The 24227-nt window shown below is 40.1% G+C and overlaps 1 protein-coding gene across 8 annotated transcripts in view; it reads left to right on the forward strand.

The window, feature by feature from the left end:
• The window catches only part of TNIK (TRAF2 and NCK interacting kinase), a 415617-nt gene that overhangs the window by 329057 nt on the left and 62333 nt on the right, over positions 1–24227 (forward strand). For 2 of the 8 annotated variants that reach the window (XM_011948978.1, XM_011948979.1), the window contains exons 13-18: positions 6930–7040; positions 7875–7961; positions 9345–9533; positions 18501–18665; positions 21497–21736; positions 23953–24059. In XM_011948978.1, the coding sequence (XP_011804368.1) occupies positions 6930–7040; positions 7875–7961; positions 9345–9533; positions 18501–18665; positions 21497–21736; positions 23953–24059 (899 nt within the window). The remainder of the gene's footprint in view (positions 1–6929; positions 7041–7874; positions 7962–9344; positions 9534–18500; positions 18666–21496; positions 21737–23952; positions 24060–24227) is intronic. The other 6 variants (XM_011948982.1, XM_011948983.1, XM_011948980.1 and 3 more) reach the window with 3 other exon arrangements.

The raw sequence follows: 24227 nt of genomic DNA on the forward strand, positions 1-24227 counted from the left end.
AAGACATTGGCCTGGACGTGCCTCAGTTTCCTTATCTGTCAAATGGGGGTGATGACAGTATTACCTGCCTCAAAGGGTTTTGGGGGGAATTAAATGAGTTAATATGAGTGCAGTGCTTGGCATCACAGGATGCACTATGTAAGTGTTCTTCATTATTATTCAGAGTCAGTATTCTTTTTATTTCATTGTCATATAGTGAATTCAGAGGTGCCAGACTGCTTCTCCATCACTCTTGTGTCCTTACATAAAAAAAGGTTTGGAACCCCAGTTTTAGTCATAAGGAATCATGCCCTTACCTATAATCATTGGTTTGCAATGATCTTTCCAAAACTAAAACTTTAGGATATGTTAAATGGGAAAACGGAATGCCCAGAAGCTGGAATACCTCTCATCACAAGTGTAGCTCCATGAAGCTTATACAGAACAGTCCTATTTAAAGTGAGGGGGCATGTGTGATGTGTAGTCAATTCAAAAGACCACACTGGGTCCTTTCATTCTGAGTGTCTTTGAACAGAGAGCCCCTGGGTGGAGGGGATGGTTTGAGGTACTTCCCAAGGAGCCTGACTTGATCTTGCACCAGCTGTTTTCCTGTCCTCTGGAGGCTAACTCGGGTCTTCCACAGTCACAGTGGGGTTTCGTCTCACCACCTTCAGGAGGTCACCCAAGATGAAAAGCAACAGGAGCTCTCCAAGGGCAAATAAGAATTCTGCTTCATTTCACTCTGAATGGTTAGATTTTTGCTTTGCAATGTAGCATAACCTTGCTCAGGATCTTAGAACGAATAGATTTGCAAGATTACTTAATCTACCCCCTCATTGAAAGTTTAGCTGAAGGTGACTTACTCAAGGTCAAACAACATTCATTCATTCATCACTTTTTTTTTTTTTTTCGAGATGAAGTCTCACTCTGTCACCCAGGCATGATCTCATGCTGTGGCACGATCTTGGCTCACTGCAACCTCCACCTCCCGGGTTCAAGCAATTCTCCTGCCTCAGCCTCCCGAGTAGCTGGGATTACAGGCACGCACCATTACACCCGGCTAATTTTTGTATTTTTAGTACAGATGTGGTTTCACCATGTTGGTCAGGCTGGTCTCGAACTCCTGACCTCAGGTGATCCACCCATCTTGGCCTCCCAAAGTGCCGGAATTACAGGTGTGCGCCACCACACCCGGCCACCAAACACATATTTACAGAGCACTGCTATGTGGTCTTCAGTGTTCGTATCGGTGGCAGTGCAGGACCAGAATCTAGTCTTAGTGTTTCCAAACCATTTTATTATTTCCCCAAGCCCTGTTGCCTCTCTTGCCTACTACTCTCTCCCAATGACATGTTGCATTGCAGCTATAGGGTATTAATTCTCAGATGTGGATATCACTTGAGTCCATATAATGGGAAATGTGATGTATACAAAAGGTGGACCAGGGCCAAGGTTTGTTTCTCATTTTTTTGGCTTATATTCTTCTTCATGACTTTTCCTCATTCCACAAGGAGGACTTAAGGTGGTTTAAAGAGATTAATACAGCAATTAAAAGTAAAATAAACAAGGAGACAAAGTAGAAGGGAATATAAAGTAGAAGAGAGAAAGAAGATGCAGGCAGGAGCGGGGTCAGTGCACAGAATGCCTGCACAACGTGGCATCCAGCGCTGTTGCCCAGGGCGGTCACTAATCTGCTCTGAGGCCTGACACTTGAGAAAAGAGACAGATATGAAGTGGTTGAGATTCATGTTGTCCATCAGATAAATCAGTTACTCAGGCAAGCTTTCTGAGATCACACCGAAAACTATACACTTGCCTAGTAAGTAGTGCAATGAATAATGTCTGAGGCAATATTCCTGGCATAAATGCAGTGGTTAGCTTTATTCAGCTATTTTGAAGACATCATAAAATGCAATTTGATGGCATTGCAATTCACCAAAGTCACTTCTATGAGAGCTAGAACACCCTAGTGTAGGTGCACACTTTTATCTATAGTAATCTAAGAAGAGCATTTAAAGAAAAAAAAAAAAAGGTAAGACTTGACTCCACAGCCCTTGTGAGGAACGTGTATGAGGATTATTTCTTACAACTAGACCTCTAATAAAAATTCAGAATTTAAGGGTTGAGGTGACATTCTCTGCAAATAATTTAAACAGCAAAAATTCTACATAGCCAATTTGGGACAAATGTATTACCTTCGAGGGCCCCCTGAACAGGGGGGACAAAATTACTATTCCCTAATTAAAATTAACTAACAAATTCACATGCTTGAAAGTGCATCCACACAGCCTCTACCTAGAGGTGGCCTGAGGGGAGAGTTCACAGGGAAGATCAAAACTGCCCTCAGTAGATCCCCAGATCCAGGAATCCCACCACTGAGTGTATAGTGAGAGGAAGGGAAGTCTGTGTGTTCAAGAGATAGCTGTGCTGCTTTGTTTATTGCAGCACTATTCACAATAGACAAGATATGGAATGAACTCAAGTGTCCGTCAGTGGATGCGTGAATAAAGAAAATGTGGTACTTATATACAATGAAGTACTATTCAACCATAAAAAAGAGTGAGATTCTGTTGTTTGCAGCAATGTAGATGAACCTGGAGGACATTATATTAAGTGAAATATGCCAGGCACAGAAAGACAGATACCATATGATCTCACTCACTGGTGGAATCTCAGATGTCGCTCTCATAGAAGGAGAGAGTAGAATAGTGGTTACCAGAGGATTGGCAGGGGGCAGTGGTGAGAGACCGGCCAATGGCTGCAAAGCTATAGATGAGAGGAATAAGTGCTGGTGTTCTATTGCATAAGAAGATGACTAGAATTCACAATGTATTACATATTTCAAAATACCTATAAAAAGTTTTTGAATACTTTCATCACAAAGAAATGATAAGTGTTTAAGATGGTAGATCTGCTAATTATGCTGACTTGATCATTACATAATTTACACATGTATCTAAACATCACATTGTACCCCATAAATATGTCCAATTATTACATATCAATCATAAATATTTAAAAGAAATTTTAAATATTTCATGCCTTTCTCTAATATTTAAAATAAGAAATTTTAAATATTTTAAAATAAAAATAAAAAAGAATTGTCCCAGGAAGAAATTATCCTTGGTGAACATCAACAGAAGACAAAAGGGACATGAAGTCCCTGATTATCTACTCCATAGAGTAAGGCAACAATTGTTAGGGCCTGGAAAACTTTAACAGTAGGTTCTATCCATGATCTCCCCACCAGGAAAAAAAATTAAGAAACTTATAAGAAGCCACTGAATGTCCAGTTTTAAGGAATATAACTTTTGGCAATGCCTACAAGAAGACATGGATGAAAATATACTTCTAGGCAGCTCAATATAGGTGGAGAATCTGCCAACAGTTTTAGAGTAGTTGGTTTAAGCCATTCTTTACTGATAGCAGGACCACTATCTTCATTATGCATAATTTGAATAAGATCTAGGAATGCTATTTGATTCTCCCCTTTCCCTTTTTGTCCAGCTTAGACTCTTATTCCCTTATTTTTCATGCCTTTCTCTAAGATGGCAAACAGGTATATGCCAGTGCCAACTGTAGGTGACTCTTTTTAGAAGAACATTCTCCAGTTATGTCTGTGCTCAACATAAAAGAATGTTCCAGCCAATAAGAGCTACTTAAGAAGGGCATCAAAGAGCAAAGGTCTGGTACAAAGCTCTGCAGGGCTTTTGCCTTTTCTATTACTTATCCAATCTGCAGTATTCAACACAACAAATATCACTGGTGGCTGGCCTGATATGGAAAAAAGGGGAGATAAAAATAAGTGGAACAGAGATCTTGCCCACAAACAGCTTTCAATCTAGATTGCAGAGTTGGTAAGATACACTCAAATAACCATAGTATGAGGTATGGAAAGACAGCCATGCCATCAGTATTGATAGGAGGGAAAATTCTACAAAGAAATTTAAGAGGATACTGTGTTGTCTTTTCCTTAAGTTTCTTACTCTGTTCACCTCAACAAACTCTTAGATGCACCGCGCCAGGTGTCAGGCCCCCATGTGAGAGGTTGGGGTACAGCAGAAATCAGGCACTGGCCTTGCCCTCAGAGAGCTGCTTCTAGCAAGAGTCATCAAAGCTTTGTAAAGGTGTCTGCCTGAGGCCAGGGACTTGGTCTTACACTGATATGTTTTTATATATCCCCTCCCTCAAACAGCCCCATGCACAGGAGGAGAGAAAGCAAACATTTTTTCAGGAATGGCATTAACATTGAGACACAACAGCTGGAAATTGGCAGGGTGCCCTCAGAAAGTTGGGAAAGTGATTTATTTTTCCAACCTCACCACAGGAACCGAAGCCCTGGCAAATGCCTCCATGTGTTAGCGGCGGCTGATCCGAGTGAGATCATTATTAATTATTAGTTACTTTTGAGTGTCTTTCGCAGAAACTACGGAGTACTTGGGAAGCCCAGACACTCTTGAGTTGCAATCAATACTGTATACACCTTGCACGGGAACCTGAGTGGCATGTAATTATAAACCAGTATTGATTCCTGGCAAAGGGGTTCAAAATGTATAAATCCTTCACATAAAAATCAGCTAACTCTTCAAAGGGCTTGATTATTTTCCTTTCCTTACGAAAGAGATGGATGGTTGGAGTAAGAAACTTGAAATGTTAGCTAAATTAGGGCTATTTCCTGCCAGGATCCAGATCTGTACACATAATTATTTTATTCTCTGTGCTGGCGCTGATTCACTTTGGCTGAGTACTGGAAATGTCTCTGTTTTGGGTCTGTAATCCAAATTATTCAGTCCGTGTCTATGCTGATGTTTTCTACTCGCATCTTCCTATAGTATTTTTCTGTAAAACAAATACTCGCATGTCTGGGATTTGCCTCATGCTGGTACCCACCCCATTCCTGCTTTTCCTGCTCTTGTCTACCCCATCGTCCAGTTTGTCCCTTGGCCCGGAACTTCACCTGCCCTTTTACAACCTATCGTCACCAAATCCTGCCTATTTTATCTGGGCCTAATTCTAATTTCTGCTTCTAAATTGGTGTCCACTGAAGTCCTATTAGAATGACCAGAAACCTGTATAGTGTTAGTCTTTCTTCCTCCTGGCTGTGTCTCCATCTTCAGCAGTGATTACAAACATGGACTCTCATCCCGCCTTTGCTGAAATCATCGATGCCCTATCATTTTATGCCTAGATCCACAGAATGGCCTTGCACTGCTTTTCAGTTTCTAGTGTTGCCCCTTTCCATGGCTGATGGGGAGGCCTTTTGAAAATGCAGGTCTGATCAAGTCATTTGGCTGCATGAAGTCCTCCAATAGCTCTCCTTCACCTGCAATCTAAGATGGACAAATCACTGTTGATCTGGAAGTGACAGAAACCGAGTCTTAAGAGATGCATCTTATCTCCCAAGACCCAGAGGTTATTGGAAGACCGCGGGTCCAGAGGATTGCTGCAGGAGCTCCATCAGGAAGGCTTCCACATGGGCTTCTTTGGCATTTTGAATCTCTGTAGTTGGTTTAGCTGGGGCTGACACACAGAACTTGTGTACAAAACTATCTCCCTGGTTGTGTAGAGCTAACTTATCAGTGTGAGACAGTCACAATTTACTCTCCTCTGGGTAGGTACCTCATGTTTCCTGAGCCATGCAGTGAAATCTTATTGAGAATGTTACAAGGGAATGGGCCCCCTGATATGTCCCCTCTGAACTTCATATATGAGGAAAAAGAAATCCCAAAGCCAGTAAAGGATCTGACACAAAGGGCCAGCTGCCTCTCTCAAAAGGCACACTAATGCCATGATGTATGAGAAAACACTTGGTAATATGTGACAATCCTGTGCATTGCAGGATGTTTGGCATCATTAGCCTCTCATGCTAAATGCCAATCATGCTCCTCAGTCATCGGAACCAGCAAAAATACTCCTCACATGCCCTTAGATAGTTGCAAATGCTTCAGTGAGGGGTAATGGCACTGCCCCTACTTGAGAACCAATGGCTCCTGTAACTGCTTGGCCTAGTTCTGACTTCTAAAATGTTCTCCTTTCCTGAGAGTATAATGAAGAGCCAGATACTTTGTGATCTTTCTATCACTCATCTGGCTTCTCTGTAATGAGTGAGCTCAGATGCTGGACTCACATTGTCTGGCTTTGAAATCAAGCTCCACCACTTACTGGGCGTGACCTTGAACCATTACTCAATATCTCCGTACCTCAGTTTTCTCAGATCAAATGGGAATAATATGACATCTACTTATTTTTGTGAAGATGAAATGAAATTAAGCTGTTTATCACACTGTCCACTGCTGGAGGTATGGTAATTGTATGAGGTGATGATGATGATGATGATGGCTCCCAAGCATAAGGGTCTTATTCGAGCAAGAACTTGAAATTGACGCTTAATAATGAATACTCCAGAAAACACAGACAGGCAGCATGATATATGAGAAAAGGTAGCCGACTAGGTGGGAGTCAGCAAATCCTGTTGCATCCTCTGCCATCAATTCTGTATGCCTTTGAATATGTCACTTCACCTCTCTGATTTTTATATACTCTGAAATTTTTGTGTTACATGGTGTTAAAAAGATTGAATGACTTAAGCAGTGTGAAGTAATTTGATAAACAGCTTGATGATATGTAATAAATAACCTGTTTTGCATTGGTGTTTTCTACCCCTGACTTGAAAACCCTCACCAGCCGTGGGGAGAACACACTTAACAGGAACTTCTTGGTGAGAGTCCACTTACATGGTAAATGGCAGGATGTTAGCATGACACTGAATCTCTGTCTCACCCACTCCCTGCCAGTGTACCCCCCAACAGCCCAGGAGAGAAGAGCCTTGAAGCATTTAGGCATCTCTCATTAACAGTTCATGTCTGGGGTTCAGCAGCTTTTCCTGCTGGCTCCCTGACACCCCCACCAGGGCCTGTTGCCTTCATGGTTGTCTGCTTGTTGCCCCACAGCAACAAAGGCGAGAGAAGGAGCTGCGGAAGCAGCAGGAGAGGGAGCAGCGCCGGCACTATGAGGAGCAGATGCGCCGGGAAGAGGAGAGGAGGCGTGCAGAGCATGAACAGGTACAGCTGGGACCAGGAGCCCCAGTGATGGCCCCCTGGGAACCCCAGCACCAGTTGTCTCTGGGGCGTGGCTCACCTTTTCTGAGGAAAGCTTAGTTTACATGGGTTTTTACTCTTCCTCAAGCAATTATGCTCACCTATTCAAGAAGCCAAATGCATAGCCCTGGCATTGCCCACTCATTCAGCCTTGCTTCCTACCCAGAGTTTCCTGACATACCCGGATCTTCCAATTTTCCCAACCCTTGGTATCTGATTTGAAGGTAGCACTGAAGCATGAAAAATCAGCCAAGTCCCACTCTTTCGCTGCTTCAGAAGAGCTTTCTACTCATGCCATCTCTGGTCTTTATGACTTTGAGTTATTGCTGCAGGCCCCTCTGTCTTTGCTAGAATCACATTCTGACAGCACAGTGAAACTCGGCAGGATGGTTCCATCACAGAGACAGTGCACCATGGCATTCAACAATTTTCTTATCCCTGCTGCTTGCACAGGAGCCTCTGAACTTTATAGCATTGCTAATTGCAGGTAGTCCATAAAGAGAGGAGCCTGGAATGAAAAGCTTTAACATGTAGCTGGGCTTCTTGAACCAAGTAGTAGCAGTAAAATGCTGAGCCATCTCAGTCAGCTGTTGCAGGTAGAGGGGCTTGTGCTTTTCATTATGCTGAAATGCATTTGCTTCCACGTGACATACTCTTCCTGCTTTGTAAGGAGGTATTTGGGTATTTTTCCCCTCCTTCCTTCTATACTTTACTTAGCGACTCTTGTCACCTTTGAAATTACTGGTTCATTTCTCTTTCTTTCTGTTCCTCTGAATTCTCTGCTGCCTACCTCTCCAGGAATACATCAGGCGACAGTTAGAGGAGGAGCAGAGACAGTTAGAGATCTTGCAGCAGCAGCTACTGCATGAACAAGCTCTACTTCTGGTAATGGGAAAGCCAAGAGCCAGCTGACCTGCTCTGTGTTCATCTTGCAAGTGTGTGTGTGTGTGTGTGTCCTTCTAACATGCCAGTGAGGAAGAGGGGATCTTCCAAGCCTCAGGGACCTCAAAAACCTCATAGAAAATTAATACATGGCTGGGCGCGGTGGCTCAAGCCTGTAATCCCAGCACTTTGGGAGGCCAAGACGGATGGATCACTAGGTCAGGAGATCGAGACCATCCTGGCTAACACGGTGAAACCCCACCTCTACTAAAAAATAAAAAAAACTAGCCGGGCGAGGTGGCGGGTAGTCCCAGCTACTCGGGAGGCTGAGGCAGGAGAATGGCGGGAACCCGGGAGGCAGAGCTTGCAGTGAGCTGAGATCGCGCCACCGCACTCCAGCCTGGGTGACACAGCGAGACTCTGTCTCAAAAAAAAAAAAAAAAAAGAAAGAAAAGAAAAGAAAATGAATACATTTTCTGATTGATTTTGCTGAGTCCTAATACATTTAATACAGTTGTTATGCATTCTTTATTAACTCCATTTATTTCTAAAACTTGAGTACGAATCCAGCCTTATTATAAGTACAAACTGCTTTTGAGACCCACTGTGTTTATTGCAAAGTAATTTTTAAGGCCATTTGCAACATGCTGCAATACAATCACAGCAAAATGCGCCTCTCCCATAAGAACCCACCAGCTCTACAGTCATATTTCATTTACAGACTATTAGCTTTACCCTTATGATGGGAACATTTTGTGTCCCTTGCTCATGCAGCTTCCACTTGAAGTACAGTACTTTTTTATTATTATAAGCACTGCTCTCTAGATGGGCTTTTTGGTGTATTTTTTTAAACTGAACTTTTTATTTAATGGCATTCTGATATTTTTTAGCCTGTACATACGCTTGCTAATGGCCTTTGTAGGTCCAAGTTTTATTAAATGAAAGATGATTTAGGCACTATCTTTTGGCTACTTATTTAGTTTTGTACTTAATTGTACATGTTTGAGTGGTTTAATTACTAGATCAGGAAGTGGGTGACTTTTTCTAGGGGTTGTATGCTGACCATTTAAATGTCCTCATTATTGCCATTTTGTCACGTGTAATTCATCAGGGACAAGTCATTTTGTAGTTGATGGGGTACGGTAGGGATTGCCATTTTAAAGCAATAGCGTTTTCATTAAATGACACATTCTTGTGTAGATACTAACACAAGGCAGTAGCTTATTTCTGTGGTACATCCTGACATCCTCCTGTCATTCTGTTAGTATTAAGATCCTTCATTATTTAGCATTATTTTGCCTCCATTGCATACTTAACTGGTACTGGCCGATGATTTCTATGTGATAATTTGGCCTTTTCTTTGCTCCTCTTTCCTGATCTGGACAGGAATATAAGCGCAAACAACTGGAAGAACAGAGACAAGCAGAAAGACTGCAGAGGCAGCTAAAGCAAGAAAGAGACTACTTAGTTTCCCTTCAGCATCAGCGGCAGGAGCAGAGGCCTGTGGAGAAGAAGCCACTGTACCATTACAAAGAAGGAATGAGTCCTAGTGAGAAGCCAGCATGGGCCAAGGAGGTAAGTAAGCAAGAGTAGCCTCACCCTGTTGGCCAGGCTTTTGACTGTAATGAGTTTGTCTGATAGAAGTGGAGAGTTAACCCAGTGCTGCAAAGTTGGAAAACAATTCATCATAAGACACATGCTTTGCTTTTGGAAGAACCATAACATTATTTCTGTAGAGAAATGACAAAATACCTTCCTCCATTTGTGGGGTTTTGTTTTGTTTTTTGGTATATCTTTGTGGTTGCAATGGACTTTTATAGGAAATAACAGAAGATAGAAAAAACCTTTTTTCTGATACTCATCCAATTGAATTTGTGGCATGAGGATTTTTAGTGACCTTTTTCTTGAATAATATGATTAAGGATTTATAGAATTCTAGGAAGAATCAGTTCCTGTCCATGCCTGGACCCTGTTACTGATCATTAACATTGTCGCTAACATAACTTTGTTCACCACGATACTACCAGCAGACGCACAGTTAACCTCAGACTTGTGGTGGTGGTATTCACTTTTAGGATCAGAGGTCATTTGTGTTTCTTCTACCCATACTTCCTTCATTTGCTTAACTACTAGACTAAGAAAGGATTTTCAGGAACTTAGCACTATGTTGAGCTATTTTAATAAAAACTGCTTGGATGGGAGGGAAAAAAAGGGTGATAGCCAGACAGATAAAGCAAACAAACAAAATAACTCCAACCAAATCAGCAACCTTTCCTGGGAGTCACTGTGTGAGGTCATGTGCGTAACACGCTGCTTTTCAGTTCAATCATTATTTCTGGCATCTAGTGATTTCCTTTATTTTATGGTGATCATAGCTAGTCATTTAAAAAGATGTTTTGGGGTTATTTTGTATTTTTACCTAAAATTTTTATATATTGATAGCTCACACTTTTTTCAAGTTATCTAGAATACAATATTACTAGAACCAGATTTCTTACATGAGATCCTATTTTTCTGAAAATAATTCTTTGTATTTGTCTAACCTGTCTGACATATGTACAGAAAACGTTTGATATAATGTTGTCTTAATGTTAATGATAGTGGTTTATGGGAGGAGAAAGTAAAAAAAATGGATTTTTAAAAACTTTTTTGTACTTTTACATATTGTTTAAATCCTTTATAGTGATCATGTATTTTTTGTGAAAAAAAACTTTTTTCTTTTAAAACTTTAAGTGTGTGGAAAAAATTGTTTTGATTTGTGATGAAGAACTTTTTATCACTTTCCCTTATATCTGTAAGCATGATCTATATTTACATAGCTATGTCTGTAACATCTGCCTCTTTCTCTTAGATCAGTAATTCAATTTTGTGATCCCACTCCCAGGTACAGCATCAACCCCTTAATAATCCACCTGTTCTTCCAGCTAAGCAAAATCAGTATGCTGCTAGGCAGCAGCTGACATGCTTCTTGGCTGGCAGAGATGCACCACCTTCCTCTACTGCTAAACCATTTTCTAGCCATGCCAAGTAGAAATCCTCAGCTAAGCCAGACCCACAGCTCCTGACCATGGCAGGTGTTCAGACAACTGAAAAACTAGCGTCTACAAAGCTAATGGCAGTAGCACCTGCAGGAATTAATGATTCCAGATCAAGACTCCTGTTTGAGCATGACCCATGGAAGAAAGATGGACCAGCTTGCCCTATTAGACTTGGTTTAGAAGATCAACTGAAGCCTCAGGAAGCCTTGAGGACCATAGTGAGATCTCCAAGGCAATCTCACTCCCAAGGATGTAGCCCAACTCAAGAGTTAGGATCTAAGGTCATTTGTATGTCTTCTCCCAACATCTCCAAAGTGACAAGCCCCGAGTTGTCCATTACTGCAATTCAGGAGGGCCTTAGAGATTAATGTAGAGCTTGGGGAAGGAAGAGCATGAACTCATGCATCTTTACAAGTGCTTCTACTCTTGTAAGAAATGCTGCATCACTAAGCGACCTCTCCTTGATGCATGACCACTTGGCTTTCAGTGTTCCCAGCCCCAAGCATGAGTTTAGGAGAGGGACACCTACAGATTCCATTGGAAAAGATCATGATTTTGTGCAACACATTCCAGAATTTCTTCTTTGCCCTAGACAGCTTCCTCACGCACAAATGTACCAGAAGACGGGGAAAAGCATGGAGCAGTTTTCACTTCCTCATTCAGCCTCTACCCAGCACCTTGTGATTTGAACTTGCCTACTTTGACTTCATTGTTTTCCAGTTGCTATTTGTCCTCATCACTAAATTTACTGGCCTGTCCTCTCTATTCAGAACTAGTTCATAGCTCCCAAGCTTTCAGGAGACATGGGATTCCTGGGGGCAGATCTTTGCAGATGTCATCAAGGCACTTTTCTAGACCTCTTAATTCCCTCATGCTTCCTGGTCGGGCTCCTAGCAGTAAAAGAAACACAGCATTTGAGCATGTAAACAACATGCCTGAGTCATCAAGCACTCCTGATATGAGGTTTCCCAGTCACCATAAGTCTGGGCCATCTCTGGTGGGTGACATCTTCCAAGGTCCCTGGCTTCCTGGCATGTGGTGTGCTTCCTTTGGGCTTCATGCATTTCCAGAGATATATGGGAACATTCTTTGGGGATTTCATATTTAGGCCTCTACTCCTGGGTGCAGCTTCCAACTAACCATTGTCTGTTCATGAAACAGTTCCCAAGTCTTAGAGTGGGTGATCATATTTTAGAAGAAAGATGAAACATGTAGTTGATAGAAGGAGAGTGACAGTGCTAAATTTAGGACTGGAGCAATTGATGTACAAATAAGAACAAATAATTGTCTGCCTTGGTTTGAGTCATCATTTTTAACACCCACTTCTTAAAATAGGAATAAAAATGAGTGTGAGGATCTTTATATTCTTCATCTTTTAATGCTTCTCATCAGCAATGTATGAACTTTTTATGTAAAGCATTATTTACAGATGTCTTTTTTCATATTAGGGAGGCAGGGGCTCAAAGTGACCAAGTAGTAATATACGTTTCAAACCTTTAGACATGAACATAGCTTATCAGTATCTTAACTATCAAGTTATAAGAAAACCTGGGTTAAACCCTCTGGAGGTAAAATAAAAGGATGCCATTTTCTTTTTTTCAAATGCACCCTCTGTGCCCATGCCACCGTCTCCTGTTGTGTAAGGTCTGGACTATTTTGCCCCATGTGCCACTGAAGGTATCACCTAGCTGTCTTCCACCTATTGCAACCTCTTCTGTAATCTGTTCCAGCATTTGTTTTCTAACTCAGCTCTATGCCTTCTCATCAGGTTTTTTTTTTTCTTCTGCTTTGCTTACTTTTCCATCTGCTTCTCCTCTTCCTCATTCCAAATCAGTAGTCCTTCATCAGCAATGTAATGCTCTTATACTGCTTTGTTCTCTGTATTCTTGTTTCTTCACTTTGTAAAACACAATTGATCATTGTATTTCTCAGTACCTTTCAGATTAATATGTTGGATATTGTAGAGCAAATGAAAATGCTCAATCATTTGCAAATCCTGTTGAGCTCTTCCCTCACTCCTTTTACTGAGTATTCTTTCTGTCCTAGATGTCACATTGGCCTTGATTTTCAGATTTTAGCCAGAAAAGAATGTCTCTGCATTAAAAAGACAGCTTGGAGCCGGGCACAGTGGCTCACATCTATAATCCCAGCACTTTGGGAGGCAAAAGCAGGAGGATCTCCGGAACCCAGGAGTAGTTAGAGCAACACAGTGAAACCTCGTCTCTACAAATAATAATAAAAATTAGCTGGGCATGGTGGTGCATGCCTGTGGTCCCAGCTATACCAAAGGCTGAGGGTGGGACTTGAGCCTGGGAGGTTGAGACTGCAGTGAGTCATGATTGCACCACTGCACTCCACTCTGGGCAACAGAGTGAGACCCTGTTTCAAATAAATACAAAAATAAATAGACAGGTTGGGGACATTCTCACTGCTTTCAAATTATCTGCCATTTCTGAGTTGAGATGGAAGTCAGGTATGTACTGTGAAAATATCAGTACGATGTTCTGTTGAACATCAGCAGAATTTGAAGGTCTTCTTCCTCACTTTTTGGATGATGGAGATTCGTTTTTCTTTCTTCTGCTCCTTAAATGGCATGGGATTTTCTGGGCCTGGCAGTAACTGTGGGAGCTCCCCTTCCCTTTCCATCCCACATACTTAAAAAAAAAAAAATTGTACCAAAGCTCAGCAGTGAAAGAATGCTTTGTTTACATGAGTATTGCATGAGATTATATTTTATTTTTTTTAACACTCCATCATGTTCTCTTTCTGTGATATATGCCCGTCACTGGAGTGTTTGTTTGCAAACAACAATCTGCTAAGAGCCAAAATATCTGTTTATTTCCATTAGCTCACTGGACTTTGAAATCACTGTATATAAAAACTCCTTCTCCATCCAGATTTCTCAGCTCTACACCAAAGTGTTTTTTTTTTCTTTTATATGAGTTAGTTTATATATAAAGTTCTGAAACAACCACTTCGAGAGTTTATATCTTTCCTCCATTTCTGCGTATCTCACTTATGATTAAATATAGGAGAGACCTGGAAGGAAATAGTATGGAGTCTGAGTTCAACTTCTTCCACTTCCTGGCTGCCTGACCTAGGGTATGCCTCCTGCTTTCCTGAGATGCAGCTTCCTCATCTGCACATCTACCTCACAATTGGGAAGCTCATGGGCAATAATGAATGTGCACGTGCCATTTAAAGTTACATACTACACAAATACAAATGAAATACGGTATTCAACGTATTCCTATTTTGTTTCCAAGACTGTTTTGTCTCTTGTTTTGGTCTGGATTTCATATGACCAATTCACTTGCATCTCCTATCTCTTCACCCACCTCTCCCAGGTGATAGATAAGCACTTCTTTATTTTCTATATCAACTTTCTAAGATTTTGCGTCATTACTTTGGAGTTATGTGCTCCATTCACAATGAGATCTATGCTTTTATCTGGAATATTGGTAAGAAGTTGACCTGGGAAAAGAGTTCAGGCCCTTAGAGTCAGACAAGATTGCATCTTAAACATTCCTTATGAATGAGGGTCTCTGCTGTGCTCAGAGGTGACCCAGAGCAGGGGTGTCATCAAACTTGCTCAGTAACCATCTGCCCATGTGGTTTTGCCCAACTATATTACTCAACTCTTTATGTGACTGGTGAGTGCAGGGTCAAAGTATCTAAGCAGCACTTAAAAGTTACTCACTGGCTTCTTTCTCTTTCTCCAGCATTGCCAATAAACACAAAAACCAAAGTGTTTTGTCCAGTTGGGGGAAAAAAGAATACCCACATGACTGTGTTGAACTCACCATGGACTAATTCTTCAGTAAAGCCTTCTGAGACCTTCCTAAACCCTGTGGACTCTACATATTATGAAATATTATTAGCATGCACCCATATAACATAGTAAATATGTATTTGCTGTCAACAGTTTTAAAATTACTTCTATAAATTTGTTTTGATATTCTCAGTAGATGTCATTCATTATTGTAAAGTGAGACACTGTAACCTACAAATTGTTTTAAAATATAAAAAACAATCTGACAATTGACATCGATACAGTGCTTCTCTTTATTTATAACGTTATAAAAAATTTATTTTGAAATTGTTTCGGAAATCCTGTAATTAACAACTTTATCTTTAAGTTGTCTATATTTGCACAGCCTTTATGTATACCAGAGGCCATAGACATTACTCCTGTGCTATGCAGTGGACAACACAGACCTGTCTGGAGCAGAATTTTATTTCTGAGACCACAGTTATTTTTTTCGCTATATATCATGCTACAGTAAATAATATAGCCTTTTTGCAGAGGTGATCCAAACTTCTCCAAAGTTATTTTAGTTTTCATGTTGAAATGATTTTTTAATAAGAAAAAAATACTTTTATAGTGAAGTTGATCAGTCTGTGCTAATCTTCTCTGTATTTCTGATAATTCCTTCTACTATGAAATCATTTATAACAGCTATCTTTTGCTGTTATAGTCTAGCACCTTGACACTCTATACCTGATGGTACTGGAACACATTCTTAGTGGTGCTCCTGGCATCTTATGTCTTCTTGGAAGCAGGCAGTTGGAGCAGAAACTTGGCTCCTAGACTTTTTTGAACATCCTCAGGCATCGAAATATATCTTGTTGTTCCCAATTTTTAATCACTTGTATCCTTCTTCTAGATGCGAGAGGGGTTGGAGGGAGACTTTCTTTTTTTTTTTTGTCTCACATATTTATCTCCTGTTCAATTAGTAGACATAAGTTGTGATAAACCAGGGGACAGGCCTTTGTCTAGTATGAAAATAATGAAAAGGGCCTGCCTAGATACCCTATCCAGCTTTCTCTCTGTCCATCTGAAGGTGTTATTAGGAGAAGTACCACTTCCAATGTTTGATTTGATCCTGTGCTCCAATTCTTAAGGTGATCCTGCAGTGTAAAGACACTTGGGCAGCATTATCTTCCTAAAGACTTTAGGACTAGGTTTTCTTGAGACAGAATACATAATGAGATGCCTCATGATTATACCCTTTTCTTAGATTTTCAATTTTCTTTGGACAAACTTCAACCCAGGAAATTTCAGTACATGGGAGCCTTCCTGAAATAATTTTCAAAGTGTAACAATTACTTATGCCATATATTTTTAGAATGGTACAGACTAAAATATACTAATGATAGAATTTAGTATGTAAGCTGATAAAGCATAAGAAATTTTTACTAGAAGTACATTAGCAACATCTATACATGACTAATCAAATCCATTAATTGCCTATGAAAACCAGTACCCTAGTTTCTACCCTGTTCATTTCTAATGATAGCTTTAGAGCCCCATGTGGCCTGTGATCCTATTAGCAGCAGGGATGCTTAGACTGGAGCCTTGTTGCTGACACTTCCCAAAAGAATTCTTTATCTCAAAAATGGTTTCTTTGCTCAAGATAGAGTTTTTGGGGACAAACTTTTCTACTATTGTTTTTAATGTTCTGTCCCTTAATGTATATTTAAAGCTATCAGTGTATTTTATAGCCAAAAATAATAATTACAAGTATTCCTTACTCTGAATATATTTGGTTCCTGAATTTTGGGTGACAAGTGGTTTGGACAGTGGGAATTCAGACACTGAAGGATGCTTATGTATGACTTACCTATTAATGATCTACCCTGAAAATAAGAAAATGGATAATATTTGACCAATTCCGGTGGTCTAGAAATACTAACCTTCTTTCAAAGAGTCTGGCATTTGGAAAAGTGATAAACTGCATGCCTTGATCTCAGTTTATCTATTGCTGTCTTTGTGGGACTTTTTCTTCTTTGTGGTCTTATCTCAAAGCTGGCTTTGTTCTTTTGCTCAATGTAATAGCCAAATAATTATTGCTGATGCAATACTTTGCACACATGCACACACAAAGTATACATGTTCTGGTTTATATTCCTGGCTTTTTGCAGCAAATTTTACTTGGTGTGTGGTAAGCTTCTGGGACTTGGGATTTCAAAACCAAAGCCAATTGTATGTACCCTGAACAGCCATGGTGGGGGAAGAGATGTTCAAATTACTCCTCAGTAGAGGCAAGAGGGCTGTTTTTCATTCTGCAGCTTATCTTATTGTGTTAAAATATGTGAGGTTAATATGAGTTTAAAAACAGACTTCCTTTGTATATTTGATTGAGTCTGCCTCTAGAAAGATTCAAAATGGGATAGGGAAGATGGGGGAAAATCGCTCTTTCAAGTTTTTCTTTCAAATCAGGCAGTAAAATGAATAAAGACTTTTAGCTGCTATATAAAAAATATGCACACAGACATGAATATTGAACACCTGCATGTGGGTTCTTAAAATGCTCAGTGAGTCAGCAGAAGAGAATTAAGGGCTCACTGTAAAGGCCATCAGTGTGGGGAGAATGGTTGCATTGTCCTGGTGGCTTTGGGAAGCACAACAATCAAACTGGTCCTGAAGAAATAAAGGACAGGACACAGTAGATCTGGAAGAAAAGTCATAGACTTCTTTAAGTTGTCTAAAATCTTAAGCCATATCTTCGAGTGTGCACCTTGTTTATCTAAGTTTCTCTTTAAAATTTGCCCTCCAAGGCAGTCTTTCTGCTGTAAATATGTACTAAAGGTAATGATGACCTGTTTAAAAAGGGCATTCGCTGGCTCTGTGAGCATTTCCCATGAAGCACTTGGGATCTGTTATCTGCTTTGGGCTGAAAGAGACTCTGGAAGAAAGGGAATGATAAGGAAATGAAATAGCCTGAGAGAAGACAGGGTTAGAGGGGAAGAGAAAAGGAGGAGAAGCAAGAATGAACACCACATATGTAGAAACAGGGAGGAAGAAAGGGGAGAGGAAGAAAGGGGAGAGCAAGACAGTGGAGTCCAAGCTGGGCATGAAAGAATGAGACGGGGCAGTGTATTTGAGGAAGCAGGAAAGACAACTGGAAAGAAAGACCTCTCAAGAGAGAAAAAGAAAGTGACACCGGAAGTCTGTTTGAAACAGGCCACACTCATTAAGCAGGCAGCCTGGAACACCTGCCTATCAGTAGGACAGTGAAGAAATGGAGGGTGCATGCACTCAGCTTCATCCTCTTGTTCCTCCTCTCATGTTCCATGAGGCAACCCAAAGCAATTTTCTATGTTCCCCAAGTCATCTAAATGCATGCTGCCATTCCCTTTGATTGTCTAGAGTGCAAACTGTCTTCCTCACTGACCCCATGGCATTGTGACCAATCAGTAGGATAATATCACAATCAATACAAGATAAACTCTTAGCGGGTCTCGAATTCCCTGCTAACTGAATAACACAAGATAGTGAGTAATGGAAGAGTGATGGCTTGGGTGTTCTATGTTGTTGTTGCTGTTGCTAGTGTTTGCTCTTTGCAAATTCTTGATGCAGCACAGAAATAGAGTTTTGGCTTCTGAAAATCATTTAATCAGAGGATTCAAATGGCTGTGCAGGTGACTACAGAAAATTCTTACTAGAAGGTGAATCTACTTCTATATGTTGAGGCTGTCTTCTTTTTTTTTTGGCTTGTAGGTAGAAGAACGGTCAAGGCTCAACCGGCAAAGTTCCCCTGCCATGCCTCACAAGGTTGCCAACAGGATATCTGACCCCAACCTGCCCCCAAGATCGGAGTCCTTCAGCATTAGTGGAGTTCAGCCTGCTCGAACACCCCCCATGCTCAGACCAGTCGATCCCCAGGTACAGTCTTGCCTCCATTCCATCAGGCATTCCTATAAGGTGCACAAGAAAACCTATTAAAAGCCTAGGGAATTGTAACGTGGATTCAGGCATAGCGTCAAATTATTATCCTTAATATAGAATTTATAGTAATATAGGTGGCCCCACTGATTTTGAAGAGTAGAAGAAAAGGTGAGAAAGAAAAAAGCATCACCCTTAAACTCGAGTCAACCACAAACTCACTTCTGTGTAAACTGGCCTCTCTGGAGACCCACAGAAGTTTCTGCAAGGTGAGAACAAGCTTTCTTTTAGTTACAATTACCAAAACTAGAATTCATAGAAACCTTTGAAGTGTGTGTATGTGTATACATTATATATTTTTTGTTTTCTTGGGACTTTGGCATGAGCCTGAAACTGAAAAAATTAAATAGACTTGGTTAAGTAAAATTACATCTTCTAAGGCAGGGGTTCTCAAAGTGTAATCACTGGACCAGCAGCATCAGCCATCACCCAGGAACTTGATAGAAATGCAGATTATGAGGCCCACTTCAGACCAGCTGATCAGCAACTCTAGGGGTGGCGGAGGCCTGGCAGTCTGTAATTTCACAAGCCCTCTATGTGATTCTAATGTACTTTAGAGTTTGAGAACAATTATTTAAAACTATAGGGTAAAGAAAAAAGATTACTTTTAGGAAAGGAGAGAGTTTCTGGAAGTTGTTTTTTTTTTTTTTTTTTTTTGAGACTGAGTCTTGGTCTGTCTCCCAGGCTGGAGTGCAGTGGCCCAATCTCAGCTCACTGCAACCTCTGCCTCCCAGGTTCAAGTGATTCTTCTGCCTGAGCCTCCCAAGTTGCTGGGACCACAGGCATCCACCACCACGCCTGGCTAATTTTTGTATTTATAGTAGAGATGGGGTTGAACTCCTGACCTTGTGATCTGCCCGCCTCGGCCTCCCAAAGTGCTGGGATTACAGGCATGGGGTGAGCCACCGCACCCAACCAGTTTCTGGAAGTTCTACGGGACTTTTATATATGCTAAAAATGAAATATGAAGTGAAACAGATTAAGAAGATAATGTAGTTTCTTCTGCCAAATGTCTTAAATTTCTTCCAGGCATCCACCTGTGTTAAGACTTCCACGAAAAATTTAAGGTCACCTTTGAAATATGTAATGCTGTTTGAACTGGAGTTTAAAAGAGTCGTGATAAAATCAAGTATTCTTTAAGTTTGCCTTTAGTAAAGTCCAAGATTTTTCAGCGCCAGTCAGCTTGGCCTATCTTCCTCTTGGCTGTTTTTAATTTGTATGTAATTCCTTCATGCCTAACCCTCAAAAAGATACATTTTTTTTAAACAGGAATTTCTATTTTAATGTACAAATATCCTCTTTTAAAACCCCTAACTTTGACCTTGGAAGGTACTTTGGCCTTTAAAGGGGAGAAGAGAGAGAAAATGTACTTTATGAGAACAACCAGAGAGTGAACATGTAGCTATTTTGTGACAGTTGATTCACTTACGCATTCTTCAGGCGCTTCAGTTTGGGGGTTGTGTGGTGTGTTTTTTTTATTTTTTATTTTTTTGGCTCTTTTAAAGGGGGTTTGTGTTTTATACTAGATATTTTTTTAAAGGGGCTTTGTTTTAATATTATTATTTAATATATTTAATGATATTTAACATTAATATATATCCGGTAGATTCTATTCTGGTTGAAGCTTAATGTTCAGCTAAACTAGGCTTTGAGGATTTCCTCTGAGCCGTCATTAATAACATTCTAGCACTTAAATTTCAAACCGGAGGAGTTGACGGATCCTTGCATAAAACAGATATTACACTAATGTTTGTTGAATTAACAGTTTAATTTAGAAGGCACTCTAGATGTTTTCTCAACCAGGATTTATGGGACACCTTCCCCAAGCCAGGCACAGAGCTAGCCTAGGGGATATGATGCGGAGCATGACAGACATAGCTCCTGTTTCCAGGGAGCTCACCTTCATGAATAGGAGACACACTTAAATAAGCACTAACTATGAGGTGTGAGCAGTGCTATGGCAAAGTGGTGCCCTGCACTCTGGATTTTAATGATTTGTCTTTAAGAGCCACAGTTTTGCTGAAAGACTGCCTGTCTTCCCTGCGTGAACAATATCACCACGTGCCCAGTTGGGCCAGTTGAGATACTTAACTCAAAAAGTTACATCCTGGTGTCAAGAGATAATATGACAGCATAGATGGTAAGAGTCAGCACAGCAGAAAGTAGAATATCATAGAGGTTAGGTTTATGGGCTATGGGTGTAGAATGCCTGGGTTCCAGTCCATGCTCCAGCAGGTGTTATCTGTGCAATCTAGGGTATTGCTTAACCTCTCTACACCTTACATTGCTCAGGTGTAAAATGAGGGAAATGATTGTATCCACCTCAGGATGGACTCAGTGAGTTCGTAACAAGTAAGATATTTAGAGCAGTTTTTGTTTTACAGAGCAATACTCTCTTAACGTAAAAGTTAGGGGTTTTAAAGGAGGAAGTTCATAATATTAGCAGAGAAGTGTTTATAAAATATATTGCATTGCTGGTCAGTTAATATTCACTAAATATACAGTAGTTATTGTTATGTCTTCACTTATTCCACTGACTTAGCATTCCCAAGTAAATCATTTAACTTTGTGCCAGCCCTACGTATCGTTCCAATGGAAAATTCTGAAGAGCTGCTAAAAAAACATGCTATATATAGTTGTGATAGACTCCCTATAGTCCAATTTTTGTGCCCTTGAACTTTTTTTTTTTTTTTTTCCTTCAGCTGACTGAGGTACTGGCTGATCTGCCTTTTCTTCTAATCGTGCTGTTTTCATGTTGTTTTGATGCTTAGATCCCACATCTGGTAGCTGTAAAATCCCAGGGACCTGCCTTGACCGCCTCCCAGTCAGTGCACGAGCAGCCCACAAAGGGCCTCTCTGGGTTTCAGGAGGCTCTGAACGTGACCTCTCACCGCGTGGAGATGCCACGCCAGAACTCAGATCCCACCTCTGAAAACCCTCCTCTCCCCACTCGCATTGAAAAGTTTGACCGAAGCTCTTGGTTACGACAGGAAGAAGACATTCCACCAAAGGTAGTATTTACTGGGGTGTTTTGTTTAATCACGAGCATCACTGATGGTTATTATTACCACTATTCCAGACCTTTCGTAGTAGTGGAGAATGTGATCATGCCAAAGCACTTTCCCTTCTCGTGTTTGTTTTGGTCCCTCTTCATTCCCTGGCTACGACTTGGATTGCCATTTACCATGTCTGACCTTTATTTCCCCCACAAGAAAACTGAAGTGAGGTAGACTGAAGCACAGATCCTACATCCAAAGTTAGAACTCTCAACCCCAAGTATTTCAAACTGTTATTTTGCTGTCCATATTAACAAATGAAGTAATGGATATTTCATTGATGACTGAATCTACATCAAGACAATTGAAAACTTCCAGATAAAAAGTAGAAAATTCATGTATTCCTATTTTTAACAACACAAAAGTGAAGCCAGATTTCAGGGGTTCAGAAGATAGTATTGTTCTTAGGATATTTTAGTTGGCCCCATTTTAAGGAAAGCTCTTTCTAGGCCAAGTCGTAATTTATTTCCATCTTTAATTAACTACTGAGGAAAAACTTTAGGGTAAAATGACCAGCCATTCCACTGGACAGAACAGCCCCAAGTTTGGGTTCTTTGTTTTCCTATACCAAGTCATTACTCATTCCAAGAAATGTTCTAGAATGTGGCTGTCTGCATCTAGCTACAAACAACCTGGAAGTATTTCAAAATACTAGAGACATTTTTTGCATCAGATTTTTCCTGATTCAGGAATCCCCCTTTTCCTGAGCTTAGCATAGAGGCTGTGACAAGTGGAATGTTCCACAATTTGCAGAAAATGCCACTGTTAATTCCAGAAGAAAAAGAAACTTTTACTGAATGATTTACAAATACATTTCCTCATCTTCCTCTTAAAAGGATATTATAACAAGAGTCCCATTATTTTGAAGATAAAAATAGCCGATAATTTTTTGAGATTCTTTGTGGTAGCAGAAATGTCATCAGAAAAAAAAAAAAAGGTAAACAGGGAGCAAAAGTCAGTATAAAAAAATAAGGTGGGCAAAGGAGCAGATACAATAGATGGAAAAGCGGAAAATTGAATTTATTGGTTCCACTCTAAAAATATGTAGGCACACATGCATGAAGCTGGAAGAAAATTTTAGATTAATTCAAAAACTTAGGTTTTAAGAATTTGTTAGGCTCTTTTGTCTCTACAACTATTTATATTTACAGTAAGGAAAAGAAAAAATAGTAATAGTAATATTTAATTTGAACAAGTGGTAGCATTGATTTGGTCATTCTGCTTTACTGCACTGACTCATCTTTATGTTAAAATGAATAAAAATTAAATTTTCAAAACAAAGGATGACACTTTACACTGAAAGTAATTTTCTATACTAGGATTCATATGATTCTTTTAAATAATGAACTCCTTTAGTAGACATAAAATATTTAATTTCATTTTTAAAATGTCTGTTTTATAAATTGGGACATACTTCAGTTCTACCTTAGGTTTCTGCCAGATAAGATAATACATTTTCCTCCAGTCTTACTGGTACTTACACATCCTTTTTGAAGATCCTTCCAGTATTTTCAGTATTAATTCTCCTTTGTATTATGTTCTATTATGTTCACTTATTGACCAAAACACAGTGCTTTTGGTTTTTGGTTTTAGTACGTAATTGCAAATCAAGTAGAAAGTAGAAACATTCAGGATCTATTGTGGTAGGTTCTCTCTGAGCTCACCAACATATGACTTATGTCCTAAGCTCTATCCTGATATTCTAGTTTCTCACCAGATTTCATTATTTCCTTATCTGTTTATTGTGATGTAAGCTAAAAATGGAACTTGCTTCATCTGGGTGGCTCTCAGCTAATGCAACTTCCAATGAGTTAATGATACCCTAAAGAGATTCCTGGTATTTACCACTTTTGCCCAACCAAGAGAGGTCAGTTATTTTTAGCTCAGTGTATCAAAATTATTAGCTTTACCTATCTTTAAATTTGTTTTTAAGATTGAGGATGACCCTCTTTAATGGTTCCCGAATTTGCTCATTGTTTTTTGCCAGTAGACCTTTGTTTGATTTTGTTTAGGGAGTTTAATATTTCTTTGAGGAATGAATGAAAGATAGTTCTTCACTGTTTCAGATAGTTTCTGTGGCTTGTGGCAAATCATTGGAAAGAAGGATTTTCTGACAATAGGCTATGGAAGCTACTTTATGGAAAATATTTCTGAATTCTGGTTTCTTCCAGGTGCCTCAAAGAACAACTTCTATATCCCCAGCATTAGCGAGAAAGAATTCTCCTGGGAATGGTAGTGCTCTGGGACCCAGACTAGGATCTCAACCCATCAGAGCAAGGTAAGGAAGGAAGGTGGTTAAAGTAAAAGAAAAAACTCCTACCCACCATTGTCATTATTACTTTCCTAGAAATGCCTGTGTTCTTTTTTCACTTCAGAGGCATGTTACTTTCCATGTGCACTAAAATGTTGATGGTCCAGAACACATGCCTTTTATTTCTTCAGTAGC

This window comes from Colobus angolensis, unplaced genomic scaffold (genome assembly GCF_000951035.1).
Source record: "Colobus angolensis palliatus isolate OR3802 unplaced genomic scaffold, Cang.pa_1.0 Scaffold289, whole genome shotgun sequence".
Taxonomy (NCBI): domain Eukaryota; kingdom Metazoa; phylum Chordata; class Mammalia; order Primates; family Cercopithecidae; genus Colobus; species Colobus angolensis.